This window comes from Tigriopus californicus, chromosome 9 (genome assembly GCF_007210705.1).
Source record: "Tigriopus californicus strain San Diego chromosome 9, Tcal_SD_v2.1, whole genome shotgun sequence".
Lineage (NCBI taxonomy): Eukaryota > Metazoa > Arthropoda > Copepoda > Harpacticoida > Harpacticidae > Tigriopus > Tigriopus californicus.
The window spans coordinates 14,079,262-14,098,009 of NC_081448.1; the positions used below are offsets into that span (position 1 = coordinate 14,079,262).

The window sequence follows — 18,748 nt, forward strand, 5'->3', positions numbered from 1 at the left end:
TAGGTAAGGTTGTTTCTTGTTTTATGTTTATTTGAAATTATGCAAGAAAAAAAAAATCGATTTTTGTGATGGTGAAAGTCGATTTTAATTCTTTGGGAAATTCAACTAACATACAACCGGGGCAATTTGAACCACTAAATCCCATGTAGCTAAGTAACGGTGAAATAGATGATATCACAATTTATAGTCAAGAGCTAACTAAGTGTGTTCCTAATTTTCATTGAGTAGGTTTTTGAAAATTTTAGTTTTTATAAAGTTTTTCGCTATAAAAGGCTTTTATGTGGGCTAGAATTCCATAAAGCAATAAAATCAAAGTTGATCCTGTGACTTTTTTGAGGTAGAGCAATGCCAAGATGTGTTTGGGAATTTCCCTGGAAACTTGATATTACTTTTTGAACACCGTGCTACACGTTAAATCATATCGGGTTCTTAAATCGGACAAGAAACTAAGCACATTGCATGCTACCTCTATGTTTCGGGGAAGATCAGAACATTGTTGGTTGCATGAAAAACTATGTTATATCTGATATTCCATTTGATGAGGAATGAACTTTCTTTCATGATTTTTTCGTAATGAAACATTCTGTAAGTCTTGTAACAGTTTTTTTTTTTCATTTTCATTCAAATATTGAACCAGATCAGGCCTTTATAAGAATGAAATAGAAGAACGATGCTGTATTAATGCAAGTATCATCATTAGACCACCCCTCCTCAAAACAAGAGCCACAAAAGGTTAATCTATTTCTAAAATATGTCCCTTTTAAAAATATTCATCCTGCCTCTACCAATGGTACTTAAAACCATCCATTGTTAACAGACACCACGAACATTCCAAATGTAAACATCTGATACCGTCGGCAGAATTAGTCATCCCTATTTGAAGACAGCTGGTCTTTACTTGACGAGCATTTCATATGAACGGGTGAATGTCCTCGGTTTCTAGTGCTTTGGATTGTCCCCGCTTTGAGAAACCTTTCGAAAGCTCTGCAAAGTGGTCCCTAATCAAAATGATGTGCGCTTTCCTTGACATCACTTAACTGTTTGATGCATCCCTCCCACTCACTAATACTCGATCTGTTTCTACTCATCATCTGTTTACCAACGCTCGCTTTTGATGTCCAAGATCTAGATTAACTTTTTCCCTTTTGTCTCGTCACAGAAGTTGTTAATGCATTGACATAATGCTCTCTTGCGACAAGGATTCTTCGAGATTCCTTAACTTTAAAAGAAATAGGTTTGATATAAGCTGTTCTTCACCTTCATCATCGCATCACCGTGAATCTTTGTCAATCCGTTTAAACTTGATTTTAAAACCAAATACAACAATACCCGTTGGCAATGCAGTACAAAAATGCTGAAAATAGTCACCCTATCGGTTTTGGAGCACCACCAACTCGCAAGGAGAGTGAGTGTTCCACCAACATGGTCTTTCAGTTTAGTCTCTACTATCAGGCTGTTGTGAAAGGAGAACGGAACGTGGAACACCCCACATTTTTTTCCAACACTCTCCGAGAGAAGCAGACGAGAAAAAAGAGTCATTTTCTCTACTCTGTGGAATAAGCAGATACTCGGGAGATCATTGAATCCGTTGAAATTTCGTGATTGAATACTGAGTGGGGATCGAATTTATCTCGGTCCTTCTTTCACCCTTCCTCACCCTACCAGCGTCTTTGTTCGATCGGTCTTTTCTATCTCTGTCTGTGTCTGTTCGCCTGTTCCTCATCATTCGATTTTTGGAGAATCAGATCGACGTGCTGCTGTCATCATCCCCACGCTCTCAAGTTGGAACGCTGCTTTTGTGTAGAATTGGCTCCAGTTCTTGTGAATGTCCTTTGCCAGCTACCTGCTCTAAAGTGAGTTGTTTTGGTCCCACGAGCAAGGAGAAGAAAGTGTTTTCACCTGATTCCCCTTTTTGGCAAGAAACTAATAAATGAGATTCTTGGGATTAAGCTCGTTCTAAGGTGAGTTTGTTGACTGAACTGTCACGGAAAAAAGAGTGACAACTATGGACCCTCTTGTCTTGGAAGTCATAATAGAGTCGCACGATCAGGTCTTTTTTAGGACACATGCTATTTCCAATATACCCGCCCAAATCCCATCTGCACGACAACGAAGCCAGGGAAGTGAAGGGTACCTCATAGATTACTTGATACTAGCCTTTCAGGCCTTGAAACTACTCCCATTAAAAGGGGATTACTTCTTTGTGCGCCAAGAAATGTTACCATGGCTCGAGGTTCAAATAGAATTCTTGGGAGTTAATGATCGCCTTGAAATGGTTTTGGTCGTTCTAGGGTTCGCTCTTTGGGTATTCAGCCGCCTTCATCAATTTTCGGGATGGATGTTGGTGATTGATATCGTGATTGCTCAGAGGGAAAAATCCATCCCATAAAGACCACACTTATGGATTTATCCCATGCCCGGATCGATGTCTGGCATCCTTTTTTATGACGAATTTCCCAGAAAGGATCCAAGTCGATTTAGGTCGTGTGCGTGTAAGTTTTGTCTTATGTGCGAATGACAGGTTACAACCACTTGGTATATGTACGTGTACCATTACGGCAATGTGTACCTAGTCCAAACATCCTTGTAAACAAGGAAACCTAAAATGGTAGTGTGACAAAAAGCTCCCAACTAGAGCAGGCTTTGCCTAATCCACGTTAATGTTGTTCCGATTCTGGTTCGCTTTTCTCAGGTGTGTGGAACACAAGGTTCGTTGTTCGCGGACCGCGTTCCCTGGGGACTTTTCAGCCCATTGTTCCACAGACAAGAAGCCGTAGCACAAGACGAAGACGAAGTGGCAAGCCACCTTTTGATCAGTATGTGAGAATAATGAGGATCCCTTGCCAGCAAGTCTGTACCTGGATAAAATGAAGACGAAGACGGCTCTTTTCATTTTTGTTGAACTTACAAAAAGGAGCTTAGTTAAAGGTAATCCGGGATTTCACCTAGCGTGTCTCTGTCAAATTTGCCTCTGATGATGGCAATTACGTTCATAATGTGGCAGTCAAATTACTAAGATATTCCACGGGGCCGACTTGAAGTTCATTGGACCGTTTTTGTGGAACGAGGCCCTTGCAAAAATGCAGTGGAGGACACACCTCGCTTTTTGGAATGGCCAGCCAATTCTTGGAGCAAAATAACAGGTTCGATGATAAAACACGTTGAAGCTATGAGGTTTAATGGACTTGGGTCCTTGCGTCGAGCTACCTTTCTTTAAGGGTATTCGCCTCGCCTGACGGAACTTGAGAATACCCCTTGTTGAACAGATAGCACCTTCAAAGAGCGACAACAATTCCATTTTAGGGGGCTTAAATCTATTTTTTGAGAAAAGTAGCTCTATCCACTTTCTCTGCTGTTTCTTGAGAGACTCCTCCAAAGTGTTAATGCCTTCCAGGCCCCAAAGAAACAGGAAAACAGGATTTCCCTTATGCCAGTGTGGCCATTTCAGGTTGTTATTATTCCGTCTTTTTCCTTGGTCGCCAAGATGCAAGATTTACAACGAAAATCCGTCAGAAAGGTAAAGCGATAGGATTTCTTTCACGCTTGGAAACGTTGACATTTCTCAGTGGATCCATTCGGGACTGTCATATTTGGTCACAATGGTGTAGTATTGTTCTTCAGCACAGGACTAAGTGCATTTCGCAAGAAATGTTCCAAATTGAATGTAAATTACTTAAACGGAAAAAAACGAACACTGACGGCTTGTTTGCGAGGCAAAAGATCTGAAGATTAGGATTTACAGAGTCCTTTCCCAGCTCAGCTTTGACAGTTAGGGTGTCAACTTGGTGATGCCAAAAGGATGCACTTACTCGAAAGAGATTCTCAAGAGATCCCCAAAATCGTACTCGAGATGCCAAAACTCGTCCGCTTGTTCTTCCGTTTCCGCCCGTCAAGTCAACAAAACTAATGGGGTGGCTTCCTTTTCAATTGGATCCATTGACTCGGTCCCTGCTTATTGTCTCACATCCTGGTATTGCTTTCACATATTGACATCTACAACCTCTAATATATCCACCAGTACATGTCCGAAAGCGAATGAAAAACCAAATAGAATACGACTCACAAACATTTCCAGGTGAGAATGTCACCCGTGTTTGATGGTCAATCCTCACCTAAAACTTCGGCTCCATGACCCCGAGCGTGGATGTGGCATCCTTGTTCCAATTGGGTCGAAGGTGAAGACCACCGGTTCCTTAGCTACCTCGCCACGTCAATGAGCAACAATAACATGGCGGCTTTGAGCCCATCCTTGATCCCCTCGACATCATTCCTCGTCTCTTTGCTGTTCTTAATGGTCATTCTAATGGACTCCGTGAGGTTAGTCTAGTTCCTTTCATCGCATTCCTGTGTTTCCGTCAAGTGCCCTGTTTAATGATTGCTGCTTTTCTATAGGCCATTGGAAAGGTCTAAATACCCTCGCTCCAGGCATAATCGAGGCCGGCATCATGTTCTTGGTCCACCCCCACCTCAGCCCAGGCATTTGCCCACCCTCCCCACCTATCCGGCCCTGGCCAGCATCCCGAGCAAATCGGTCAAGGCGGCCGTCAAGAACCATCGTCAGGAGGAGAAAAAGATCCTGGACAATATCTTGGATAGTACCGTCTATGACAGCCGCTCTCGGCCCCAGGGTGTGAACAGCACAGGTAAGTAAAACAAAAACAAATGCCTTTGGTGTATGCCTTTCTAGTTAACGAGGAGGTTTCCTTTTTTCTCTGGACCTTCATCACTCTTTCTGTTCCTCTTTGCAGATGGTCCCACAATCGTCAATGTGAATTTGTACGTCAGAAGCTTTGAAAAGATTGATGATGTTAAAATGGTGAGTGTAAGAGAGCGAGAGTCAGTCTTGGACAGAGCCGTAGAAAAAGAGAGAAAGAGAGAAAGAAAGCCAATGTCCCAAAGGATCAAAACTTGTATCAATCCCAAACTTCGGTCTCTTGGGCTTCTCATACTTGAAGTGAAGGAGGCTGGCCGAGGAATTTCTAATTAGCCTCCCTCGAATCCGAAATCGACCGCGTAGGTTTCTCGGCACTCCAGGGGGAATGTCGTTTTGGATCTTGGTGTTAATATTCCTTGTGACATGGAGCTCTTGCCTCCTCGGGAAGATTTTGAGAGTACCATTCAGTCCGGAATATGACTGACTGACGCACGAAAGAACGAGGGAACCGTCGAAAAAGCTCCCGACGTCCGTCTTTCTTTCCTTCCTTCCCTCTTTCTCTCCGTCTTTTCTTTGTACCGTTCCCGGTCTTGCCTCTTGCCTCCCGCTTTCGTCGCTCCATCACTTGGCAAGCACGAGCTTGTTTCTTTGGGCCGATGGCCTTGGCCACAGCGAATAATCGTTCCAACCAATCTCGAGGTCCTTCCAAAGAGAGGTTTAGAGTCGCCTGAAAGAGGGTGCATGTATGTTTTCCCGATTCATACCCTGGGCTGCGAGTACACATGGTGTCTGTCGATCAAAAAGTGCTTACATCAAAAGTTTATTACTAGAGTTATTTCCGTTCATGGTCACCCTTTGCCGCTCAAGGTTAGAAGAACAGAACTGCCCCACACGAGGTTACAAATGGACCACCAAAGTTAGTCATTCATTCATTCATTCATTGATGATGAACAACCCAGGGATTAAGATCGAGATTCGATCACGCTTCTTGAGAGGGTCGAGGAAGAATGCTCGTAAAAATTAATGAACAAATGACGGTCGTGGACGGCTATATCTAGTGTCCTCTGTGGGCCAACTTGATCTTGCTCTCCTTTCCTCGCTCCCCCAGACTTTTGAGCCAAAACAGAGTCCTTCTTCTAACTGGATGATTTTGCAATTTATCTTTCCTTGATCCCCCGCTGAGGGCAAGGAAAAATGGGTTACGGAATAGTTTTAACAAGAGTAATTGTGACCTCCACCTAATCTTCGTGTGTCTTTTTCTCCCTCAACAGGAATACAGTGTTCAAATCACGTTTCGTCAGCAATGGAACGATCACCGCCTGGCCTTCAATGATATGAGTGGTAAGTCGTGCTTAACACGCCGCCAGCCAACATTCATTTCCGCCTAAACTCCCAAGCCAATGTGCATGCCATTCGATCCCTCTAGGTTATGTAGTGTGTGTACTGAACGTCGAGCGAAGGCTCTCAACGTAAAGTGAGTTGTATTTCCGGTGGTTTGCTGCGGATAATGTAGGGTCTAATTAACCTCTCCCTAGTCCCCATCCCGGTTCAAGAGTCTCCAGAGTGCCGAATCGATCAAATGCCAGAGCTAGCTTATTGTACAAGTTAGGTCGGAAACGTCTTTTTCGGCTGTCTTTAGAGGAATATTGAAGGGTCTCTCATCCAATCATAAAGTTAGCCAAAGTGCATCTAGGATACTTGACTTGCTAACTCTTTATTATTTTGTCTTGGGACAAGGACTCGGCACTCCACTGATAATTAGCGTTTCAAGACTTCACGTTCTCGCCCCTTGTGCTTTTTTGGGACAAGATCGCTCTTTTTCCAGTGTGACAAAAGAATGAGACGTTGAAGTTTGCCCATCAATTCAGTTTTACTCGGTAAATTCAACGGCATACATTGGCTCCTTGTGTCGTAGAGTACTTCTACAGGGCTACCACACTCAAGCCTTGAATTTCTATGATCATGTTTCAATTGAGCCTCGATGTGGATGACTCGTACATTAGAGTTTTGCTTTTCTTCAACCAGTCTGGGTAATGTTCCAAACATTGAGTGATGACAACGATTGTGCACACCATCACGGAGTAAATGGAGGGTCGTTCGAACGGCCGATCAAAGGGCCTCTCATCCTCCTAGATTATTGATGTCTCGCTGTTATACAACACAAGCAGCGTCAAAGAAGGAAACTTAATCTCTTTGAAAACCAAATCCGGCTTGTCCAGTCAAGATTGTTCTGGAAAAGAGCCAAGTTTGGGTTGCATGCCTCGTCTGGTTCTTTTTCATCGAGCTCGGATCCTAAATTCCCAGTGATGGGCATTTCGGTCGAGTTCGATTTTCCAAGTGTTGTTCTTCGGTAAAGCCAACACAAAGTTCCTTTTTGGGTCTAAGGAGTGAGTTCACCAAATGCAATTATTATTGAAAGCCCGTCTTAAAACTTGGAAAGAGTTTCAACTTAAAGTTAGCCAGAATCGCTTTGTCATAAAACAGAGTGGAGAGGGAAAGCTGAACCTGTTTACCTTGATGGAAAGAATAATTCGGGGAATCTAACAATCTAGGGGGCTCCTTGTTTCATTCAGTCATAACTACCAATGGAGTAAAAGTTTGCCAATCGCTAAAACGTTGTGCTTTAAAACTTTAATCAATGTCAATATATTAAAACATGAGCATAATATTTTTGTGCCTGGTTTGAGAGGAAACAATGCACCCATGACCATTTTGATCAAGTACAAAATTCGTTATCTACGACACATTGACAAATGTGTAGAGTTTGAAATGCAATGAGAGCGATATAAAATCCCCCAAAGGATTCCAGCTGAAAGGCAGACTTTCTTTGGGCGAACAATCAGAACAAGACGAAGGTTAAGCTACGCCTCTCAAGTCAAAGGCTCAAAGCAAGCTGAATGACTCAAGAGAAATCTCTTGATCGATGCCACAGACTTTCCAAAGCGAGAAGTGCTTCTAATGCGATATCAATCTCAAGGTTTCGTTCAGAATTATTACCACCAGCCCCCTCAAGTGGTACAGATATATGTGTTGAGAAGGCATCACTCATGTTAGAAATAGATCATTGATCTTGAAACCTTCAAGGCCTTCTTTCTTCCATCCATAAGAAGTGATTCTGTTTCTGGATTTGTCCTTGACGGTTCCAAGAAATAGACAAGAACAGGTGGGCAAGGTTTCACAGACGTTTGTCTTAAGTGAGCGCTTAAAATGCCAAGATAAGGTCGACTACCCGACAATGAGAGATTCTTTACGTACGCAGTACAATATGGGCCCCAAACGTGTTGTAGTACATGCACAACCTTCGAAGGTGGCCTTGAGTTTTGTATCGTATGTTTCAGGCCGTATCAAGTACTCACACTTCAAGATTCTCGGAAGGTTTGGATGCCAGATACTTTCTCAGGAACGAGAAGCATGGCCAGTTCCATAACATTATCCAACCCAATCTCTACATAAGAGTGTTCCCCAACGGAGATATTCTCTACAGCATAAGGTAATGACATCGTCTCTCGTCTTAGGCAAGGACTCGCTCTCACGCTCACATTGGTTCTTGCGCTATTCGGGTCTAAGTGAGAAGATCCCAGATCAGTTGCAATAACAGTTCTCTTTCCCACCGTTTCAGAGTGTCTCTCACGCTCTCTTGTCCCATGACATTGGAACTATTTCCATTGGACACCCAAACCTGCTATCTAAGAGTGGCCAGTTGTAAGTGAATCTGCTCTTTCTCACCAAACGTACGCATAGAAATGGAATACCACTAGATACCGTTCAACGGCCTCGTCGAATACGTACTGAATCTATGCGTTAGGTATTATTGCCTTCATGAAGCAAGAACAAGGCCACGTCTACCAAATCTTGATGCATGACCATTTTCTTGAAAACTATGATACTATGGCGCAAGTAATCAATTTGATCCATTGTGTTACAGATGGTTTTACCACGGCCGACTTGGTCTATACCTGGAAAGTGCCCGACCCGGTCCAATTCGTGTCCAATTTGTTTCTCCCCGGGGATTCGAGTTGCATAGTATTTAGACGGGAGTTGTAATGTCAAGACTGCACAGGTAAGGTGATTTATGCTCATGTTTTGGATCAAGGGCGTGTTTTCATATCCATCTTGAGATTGGTTTTTCTTCAAAAGATGAAAAGCAGACATAATCTCACAAAAACGCAAAACCAACAAAAGGCCCCTTAAACTTTGGATTGACCGCCACTTTTTGCTTTGTGGGGGCAAATTCCTAAAGCAATCTTTTACAGCATTGGTTGCATTTTGTCATTGATCTAGGGTTCGTATAATTTCCCTTGAAGATCTCTTTGGTATATATTATGTATATTTGGTTCCTCTAGGAACTATGGTTATATATACCCATAAGCACATTTCTAGCCTTTTTTTTCAAGCCCAAAAATCTTGATCACGAAAATGTTATCAACAATGATCCTTTTAAAAGGAAATCTCCATACTTGATTTCAACGGTTCTAAATAACTCAAAGTCTTTTCTGCAATAGTTATTTAAAGATACTGTCGTAATTCAATTCCCCAAAAAGAATCTTAAAAGACGCATTTGAATTCGTTGTATGCGGTAAAAAAAATGAGTACACAATTTTCCATGGATCGTCTTGTTTCTGACCGACTTAATTGTACTCCTACAATCTTGACACAGTTATGAATAATGAAACAATCATGGGATGATCATTCCTGACTAGACTGGATTGCCTTGTCTAGACATTATTCCAATGACATCCAGACTTGGCAAAAAGAGGTTTGTTTGTCCCGCTTGGCCTGGAGCCAAGAGTGTTGTCAATTCCAAGGAACTCTGAGTCATCGAGATTCCTGGAAACCGATTTGGCTTTAAACCAATTTGATACTCAACCTAAATCCAAGTCTATCGTGTCCAAAGATGCGTTCATTTATGTAATACAATTCCGCTGACAAAATCGAAGACGGACAACAAAAAGGAACGAAATCCCATATTGAAGGGACACTCTATCGATCCCGTTAATCACGAAGTCTGACATTCTTCTCAAGCCTTATCGGCTTTGTCACTTGAGCCTTCGATTTGAGAGGAGAGCAAATGCTCTCCTCGGCAACTGGTCCCAAAAACCTTTGACCGAGGTCTTCAGGTGTGGCTCTTGATGTCTTGTGCATTGTCAGGATACTCTCGGCAATCTTGGCACGTGTTTGGCTCACTATTTTTGTGGACAAAAAACACCCTTAAGCTTTTGGATGAAGTGCAATGGAGTGAGGAAATTACAGACAAATATTTTTGTTAACAACAATTGGTTTTGTTATTTTTCATTGTAAAAAAACGATTGGGGAACTTTAAATGAAAATGAAAGGATTGAGCAAGACAAAAGAAGACCTTGAGTAAAACCTACATTTGTTACATCCTAAAACGCTTGCCAAGAAAGCTAATGTCGTAGCTGTATCGTCGAAATGTTACAGTTTCTCAACGACTCAAAAGGTTTGGCATATTTCGATTGTCAATAGGCATACATGCAGAGTACCAATAGAGACACTTTTTCCATCCAATCTCAGACCTCCAAATGTCCCTACACCTTTATATTGAATATCGATTCGATTGTCAGCCTCAATCTAACAAGACTAGCTGGCTTTGAGTTTTGCCTGAGAGGGCTAGGGAGGAAAGAGGAACTTCAAGTTTTTGACACCAAAGTCTCTTGTGGGGAATTCAATCTACTCATCCGCTCAAAGTCTCGAGGAACTTTTCTATTTTGCTCAAACTAAAGGGCATTCGAGTGGATCTTTTAGTGAAAAGGATTATTTACTTTATCGTGAGGAAAGGAATCTTGATTCTTAGTTTTACGGTAGCCGATGCATCTCGTTGGTAAATATTGTTCTTGTCTGGTCTGCTGCGATTGTTTTTCGCCTACTTTTGTCCCCCTAGCAATTTTGGTTTCGGACCCCAAGTGGTTGGTTGGTTGTGCGTGTGTGTGTGTGTGGGTGTGTAATTTTTTAAAAGGAAACTGACGCCCAAATTGAGTTGTCGACAGGCTCAAGTGGCAAATGGAGGTGAGACAAATGGACCCAATTTCTTTTCGGGTGACATTTTGGAAGTACACTCCAGGAGGCAAGGTCTAAAGGAAGACCCTTCAGATGAATGGCGATTGATTGTATATTTAATCAATTGTGCTTGTTTTCATGGTTTCCAGGTGAATATAGTTGTCTCACGGTGGACATGACCTTCAAAAGGCAGCTCTCTTATTACATCATCACCATCTACATTCCGACCTTCATGATCGTCATGGTCTCTTGGATGTCATTTTGGTTGGACCATAAATCAGTAAGTTTCAAGGTTCATGCACTATGTCTCAGAGGAAAGGTCAAGGGGTTGGTGGCAGAGTGGAAAAGATCGAAGAAATTGTTGTTTGGAGGAGGAGGTAAAAAGGTTGTGTTTTTACCCAACCTTCTTGCCGCCACAAATTGTGGGGCTCTTCACTCGAGTCTGGATACGCCTGGATATAGTATCCAGTCCTTCTTTAGTACGAAAATAGCTCAGAATTCAGGGAGCCCACGTTTATCGTATACATAATGGGTTACTCACAAAGATAGGCAGCTACTGCGACCCACAATACATGTTACTTGGGGTAACAATGTGATGGGACAATTGGCCTCTAGCTATTACCAGAATGGTGCAAACACATTTGTTAGGGCATAAGCAGCAGCATTACGGTTCCAAAAATAAATCATGTTTTGTAATGAAGGCTCAATATACGAGGAAAAGCCCTGAATTGAATGGGAAGTAATGCTGGAATATTGGCTCTTCCTCTGCAACATTTTGTTACCAAGGAGACTTTGACCTTGGGCATTTCAATAGTTTGATTGGTTTCCGTCCAAACAAAGAACAAAAACAAAACCCTTTGAAGGTCAATTATTTCGGCCAGTTGACAGACAGATTGGAAATGGTTTTATTATGGCCTTGCCGCATTAACCTTTTCCCTCGAGTCTCATGGTAATAGCTGCAATCCCAGAAGCAAACACGATTTGTTTGGTTAATCAAGGCGGTTTGTGCTGGCCCAATCTCATTCATGATTTATTGACAAACATAATTTACTCTGAGGAGAGTCGTTACTGTCAACCAGACAATGTCTTCTAACCATAAAGGAGTGGCAAGTCTGCCAGGATCATGTGCTCGGGAAAGTTTTAATGAGTTGAGAAGACAAATTTCCACTTAAATCTAGAATGGAGTTATATCTTATGTTTTCTCTCTTCCCAAGGATCTATTTTTGAACAAACGGTCTCGAGGTTTCCCTCAAGAAATTACCACGTGACTAATGTGGAAGAATTATTTTGCTAAAATTCAGAATTATACCTAAAGGTCAGGAATAAGTATCTATTCAATAGACATTGCTTTCTTTGCTTGAAGTTTAAGAAAGTCGTAGGGTCCAGACACCTTGAGCGAGTTCGTCTTCTCATGCTTTCGAGTTTGATTAAAAAAGGCAAAGGTTTGCCCGACCCTGTTATCAAATGAGAGCACATGAACAGACAAGCGAGCTTAAGGGCTTGACCAAGTTGACTTTTTGAAATCCGAACTTGAATAAGCTTTACTCATGGAGAGCAATGGCCATTACATACGCATTTCTTTCTGTATTGACAGGATGGTATCGAGGCATCACTTTGACACGAAACTATTCAAAGTCAAATTAGATCCATGGGAGTTCACTTTTTGTTCCTGTTGGTTTCCTTTGCGTTTATGAGACTCAGCATGGTATGCATGAAAAACAGTTTTCATAAATGAAAATAAGTGAACAATTTCGTCAAAGTAGCTTATTTTTACGCTGTAATCTTCAGTGAGAATAAGGCGGGTAGTATAAAAAGGCGAAAAACTTTAAATTCGAGCGATGATTTCAGTACTTTTTTGTTTTTATGGGGCAAACGCCAATTGAATATTCTGTTTTCACACGATCGTTGCTCAATTGGCTTAGAAAAAGGGATTTTTTTTCTAGCCTTGAGATAACGAAAAATGAATCAAGTTTTAATGCAGACGGACACCTAAACCACCTAAAATTAGGTTCATATTTTCAGTGTCTTGAAATGGTAACTTGGGAAAATGAATGGTTTTAAAATAAACTATCATTCCGACCTTTAATGACACCTTTTAATGAAAAGAACGAGAATACCAAAGAACCAAAGTTTCACATGAGCGTAGACTTTTATGTGTGTATCTCATAAAGTATATGGAACCGTCCTATTAAGCGAAACTTTTTGTTTCTTGTTGAGACTCTAGATTGCTCCAATTATTTGCAAATTTCTCATCGTCGCCATTGCCTTTTTAATGTTTTTGCGAGCTCTTTGCAAATTCCAACCATAAACACCCAAGACTTACCTGCAATTATTTTCTTCTCAAAACAACAAAGATATCTTATCGCAAGGGCCAATATAACCTATCTTGAAAATACTTGGGTTCATTTTTTTATCGAAGTCGATTTCCCGGCGACATTCTTCACGGAAACATCTTTAGCACCTTCTTCGTGTCAATAGATATAGAGAAATGCTGATTTGAGCAATATTAGTATTTTCGAGCAAAAATATAAACTGTGAGTGGCTCAGCAGATTGGTCATTTCTCCTTACCCTGGCAACCCCAAAGCTAGAGAAATTTTCTAGATGACGGTTACTTGTGTACAGTTCAAAAGGCAAATATTCAGTTTCGCTAGATTGTTGAAAACTCGCCTTTGGTGAAATGGGTCCTAGAGCAATGTTAAGCACTGGCAGTAAGAAATTTACTCGATTTAGCATCGAAATGTTACGTCACCTTTCTGCTAAATTTCTTAAAAACACCAAAATGAAATTGGACGAAGGTGGTCTGGTCTACGCAATTTGGTGGGTCTTTGGAAACATGAATATTCAGCTTGTGACAGTTCCATTGTGAATGTCACTTTTGACGTCGAAACTTGATCCCATCTGAGCACTTTAAATAATACACCTTTGTTTGGCTATGAATTGGAAAAGCCATAATCCTAAATGATGTCTCAGCTTTTGGGGGGCATACCATGTCCGCTTTTACGTACCTTTTAGATGCTTGTTCTAATGACTATGATTTCAGGCTCCAGCGAGAGTGACCTTGACCATCACTACCTTACTCGCTATGTCTACCACAACGTCCTCCATCAACCAATCGCTTCCTCCTGTGGCTTACACAAAGGCCATTGACGTGTGGTCCAATCTCTGTGTTACATTCGTATTTTTGGCCCTCCTCGAATATGCTTTGGTCAACTACGCTGCTCGGTAAGCTTCGCCTCTTAAAGATTTATATCTAGAGCTGGATCACATTTTGGAATACCAGCCAGAGGAAGAGATATCGACCGAAGGCTTTGTTTTTTCAAAAGCCTACGACCTTGATTTCGTATTGACACGCCAAGCTAGTTTCTACAATGACTTCATTATTGAATTAGGTACGCTTTTGTACTTCTGGTAGTGGTACGTGTATGAGACGGACCTAATTGATGAGGCATTTGCTACAACGAAAAGGTCATTGCTTCATTAAAAACCTCCCCTTCCAAGGTCACGATCATCGATCCTGGAAAGGACGTCTGCACTGTTTGATTGACCTTCAAATGAAAAGGCCCAAAAGCCATTTCTTTTCCAAAAGAAGAAGTATCATTGTTTCTTGGACCGATAAGTTTTCCGAAGTGGCCTTGTCCCATGTCCCTTTCAGACTAAGGCTGGGCATGTTCTATGCAAGGACAACCGTAAAATCACTCTCGCAGATTATGTTCGCTCCGAAGATGATAAAAAAACGAACCTTTAGACTCTTAATACTCGAACTGAATGGGGAGCACTCAGATAAATTCTACGGACCCCTAGTCTGATCTCTCTCTTTCTCTTCAGAGCTGATGCGCGGAACAATGCGGAGCGCGTGGCCTTGGAAAAACAAATGGAACGCGACCGGCAGGAAGCCCAATTCATGTATGAGGAGGAAGAGCAACAACAACAGCATCATCTAAAGCAACAGCAGCAACAACAACAACAACAGCTACTGCCACATCATCAACAACAGCAGCAACAGCAACGATATTACAACAACCAAAGGGACCCCCCTATGTATAGCAGGGTAGGCAACAACAGACTTCAAAAATCTCATCATTTCATTTTCCCCTCGAGGCAGACATTAAATGGCTTTGGTGCTTTGCCGCAAAAGTGGAACATTAAGCATTTCTTTGGTGACAATGGCCCGAGAACTTTTGTTGGTTGTACTTTTCTCTGTGGCCTTGAGATTACCTTGAGATTTCTTAGGTCCCATAAAGGGATTTGAAATTAGGGGTTTTGAGGTTCTAGCCAATTCGATGGAATAGTGGTAGGTTTTCAAAGAAAATACCAACTCGCATTAAGGCACATAGCACGGCCAAACACGAAAAAGGTTGGGCACTGAACTCATCGTGTCTCATAATGATCCCCTTTAAAACTCGGAAGTAGGTAAATCTTCTTGGTTCTTAGCAAAGAGCACTAATTTACCTCGGTAGACTTCCACACTTCAACCAGGTTCTGAGATGAGTGCAAACATCCCTCCACTACCAAGGTATTTACCTTCAATAGGTTAGCCTCAGAGGAAGATATCTTTTTCGAAACATGCGTTTTGATATCAAAGTTTGCTTTCTAGCCCATATTTATGGACGCAAGAAACTCGACTTTGGAGATGGCATACCTGTCACATTTTGTATTTTATGGCACAGTCCCATCATAAAATGGCAAATCTCCGATGAACACGTAGTGATAAGTTTACCCACTTTCAAAGATGGGTTCCCAGGAGAGTTCTTAGTTTTATATCAGGATCAAGACCGAGGGTTTGAAGATTCTAATCTTCAAATGTTCCCCGATCTAGATCAGAACCACCAGCGGTTACTTGTCATTTCCCATTTTTCTTTTCATAGGACCCATTGATGCGTCGCATTGCTGGCTCAGCTGTTATTCGTGGGGAGAATAAGCTCTTATGTGCAGAATTGCCCCGAGACCGAACTGGACGATTTCAGGATCAAAATGGGACGGCCGTCAACGTGGTGGTCAATACTGTGATGAACTCTTTGTCTGGTCATGTGGCCTCGGAGGCCAAGCGAATCGACGTGATATCCAGGATCATATTTCCGCTGTCGTTCGCCGGATTCAACATCATGTATTGGTCATACTATTTGACCATGAGCTATTACAGTACTTTCAAGGATTAGAAATCGCGACGAATCTTCAAGAAGGGGTATCCAAGGCTGTGAAATGGCGAACACCAAGTTCATTGCCCTCGCCTACACCGGCTTTCAAGCCTAAAGAGTTCCTCAAATAAAAGATAATGATAACGAATCATCCTCCGCGGTGCACGATTCGTCCATTGACGATTGGACAACCGTGTTTTTGATGAGCTGATTTTCTTCGCCTTTTTTATCACGGTTAAAAAAATATCCCCTCAAATAGCTTCCCGCCTACCTTTTCGAAGTTGGGAAATCAACAGTTGCTCAAGTTTGTCCTGCTCATCAAGTTATGTACTAGTTATCTCCCCGTAAGAGTCGAGAATGTTACAATGATTTTTCTAAAAGCACATACGCACCACTCCCAGACAAATGGAAAAATTGAACGAGAAGTACAATCAAATGGGCAAGTTACCAAGTTCTACGGTTTGTTCGTTACCCTTTTAGCAATCACTCTTATGTTATTACTTGAACTAATGCCAACCAAGCATACTTGTCACATGTTACATCCGCAATAAACCTCCAAGTTGAATCGTTTTGAAGGACTGTAAAGTGCAGAATGTATTTGTAAGTTTCTTAATTAAGGCAACCAGGATATCGCCACTCTCAGTATTCAGGAAGGAAAGATATGGCAACTTATGGCCTTCCAGTTGAGTCTGAAATGAAGTACTTGCCCTTGCCACGTTTTCATTGGACTCAGCAATGTGGAAACCACTGTAATGCTTTCCCTTTTCCATCAAAGATCCCTTGCTTTCCCTTACCGGGCATGGCGCCTGAAAATGTCGTGAGTACATTTCTGTTTTATTTCCTGGACGTAATTTGAAACAAGGGATTGAGACTCAGTAGATGGAGGATTTTTTTTCTTAGTGGCATAAATCTGAGAGGCCCTCCTCATAGTGAGGTCTCTCTTTCCTTGGCAGTAATAATGTTCATTTCCCTTTTTTAACGCTTGTCTGAACTTCCTTTTACTTTCTCAGCCCTCAAGAGCAACTGAAAGCCTCTTTCAACCAAAGGCCGAAGAACGAGGGCGAAAGAACCTTGCTACCCTATGTTGGAGGAAGAAGGCTGAAAATGATAGGAGAGAGATCCAAAATGAGGATTACAGAGTCGAATGAAAATCAGTTTGTGTCAAGAAAGAAGACAGATTTGATTCACAGAATCGAAATTTGAATACCAGCACATAATTAATCTTTGCGCTTGTACGCCAAAGATTAATGCTCAAGGAAGAGCGTCATAGGAGTCTTTACCTGGGTTCCGTTAGAGCTTCAAAATTTGTATAATTTGATAAATTTGCGATCATGTCTAGAAGCGGAGAGGACGAGAATTGACAGAGAGGATGAAGTGGATAGCAATTAAACCAAAACCAATCTCGCCAAAAGCCTTCAACCCCAAACAGACAGAAACGAAGTGGTTGCTTTCCCATCTCTAAAAGGAGGAAAACAAACGTCTGATTGGTATTGCTGGTATTTGTTTCCTGTGTCGGTATCGGAAATACCGTGGGGCTTTTTCCTCAAACCAAGTAAATGGTTTTACCAGGAGCGACGAAGTGGCAAATAACGAAAAGGATCTCGGAAACTTTCTATGAACCACTTTTACAATCCCGAATTAGTTTTTAAACTGGGATATGGAGACTAAGTAAGGGAATTTGTTGTCCATATAGTAGAGATATATTGAAAACAGGATGTTTCATGACTCACTGAATGCCTAATTGTACCCCCACCTAACTTTTGATTGAATGGTTGGATCAGCTCGAACTTAACAGCAAATCATTGGAAATTAGCTGGCTGGAAATATTGATGAACACACAGACTGGTCAAAGCATAGAACATAACACAAAGAGCTGCCGTGACAAAGGTAATTTTGGAAAGGAGAGCGTTTGTGGTTCGAGTTCTTTTAATAAGGGCCCTCATTTGCAGCGACAGACAGCCTAAACAAAACGGGAAGAGGCATATAAGATTTTGATAGAATTAGCTAAAAACAACACGAATGCAGTATATTTCAATAAACAGGAACCGGCCAAATCGGCCCTTTATTTGGTAGAGGCTAAGGTACAAAGTGCCCTCTGAAGTGCAGAACATGAGCCATATTTCGTGCAGCGTATAATGGCTATGAAACACAAGATTATTCTTCGACTATCCTTCCCGGCCAAGAAGTTACTAACATCTTATTATCCGTGGCCCGATATCCCTTCGGAGTATTGGCGTTCACGCAACTTTGTCCCGCTACCAGCCAAATGTTATCAACAGCGGAAGCTGATAAAGGATCTGTTTAATCTGACCCACCAACTCTATTGCAAGAACCAAGACTTTCATCATTTACCATTACCGTTTATGTACTGTCAGTCATTCCCCTCTTCACTTTTTTCAACCCCAACTCTATTCATTTTCTTTTCCTGTGGTATCACACTCTAGTCAACTATTTTATTCTACTGACCTTTCATTTTCTTATCCCATTTCATCTCATTTGTATCATTTAAATGTCGAGGAATTCCAAAAAGCTTGTCAGGGCATCAAATAACTTTATTTGAAACTTGCCCCGTTTAGAATTGAGCCAGCATTGCCATGGAAGAAGGTTTTTTGTAATCTCTTAGTCCCTACTAGAGGGCTAGTCCCTACGATGTCGATCAAAGCGTTATTTACTCTGCAAATACTAATCAAAAATGTGGTAGAACCGTATGATTGAGGGAACGCATGAGATTCCCTACCAATTTTGTTAGACATAAAGTGTTCCATGCTTTGATGGAACACGTTAAGGCAAGTAAAACGTGAAAGAGCTTATTTCATTATCGATTCAAAGAGGACGGATGCACTAAGGTAGATTTTGGAGGAAATGTCAATGCTTTGCAAATAAAAAAATCGTTGCAGGCTCTCCTTCTGAAGTCGAGACAAACGGGAAACTATACGTGCATAA

The 18,748-nt window shown here is 41.6% G+C and overlaps 1 protein-coding gene across 1 annotated transcript; it reads left to right on the forward strand.

Annotated features, from left to right (window-relative positions):
* The first annotated feature begins 1,421 nt into the window (after nucleotides 1-1,421).
* Nucleotides 1,422-16,381, forward strand: LOC131887106 (glutamate-gated chloride channel-like). Its single transcript, XM_059235629.1, is given in 13 exon segments — nucleotides 1,422-1,961; nucleotides 4,076-4,317; nucleotides 4,393-4,643; nucleotides 4,749-4,816; nucleotides 5,926-6,002; nucleotides 7,993-8,048; nucleotides 8,051-8,144; nucleotides 8,274-8,356; nucleotides 8,580-8,714; nucleotides 10,819-10,949; nucleotides 13,711-13,892; nucleotides 14,496-14,718; nucleotides 15,536-16,381. Coding segments are annotated over 12 exon segments (1,764 nt in total). The 5' UTR covers nucleotides 1,422-1,961; nucleotides 4,076-4,144; the 3' UTR covers nucleotides 15,827-16,381.
* Nucleotides 16,382-18,748: the final 2,367 nt, after the last annotated feature.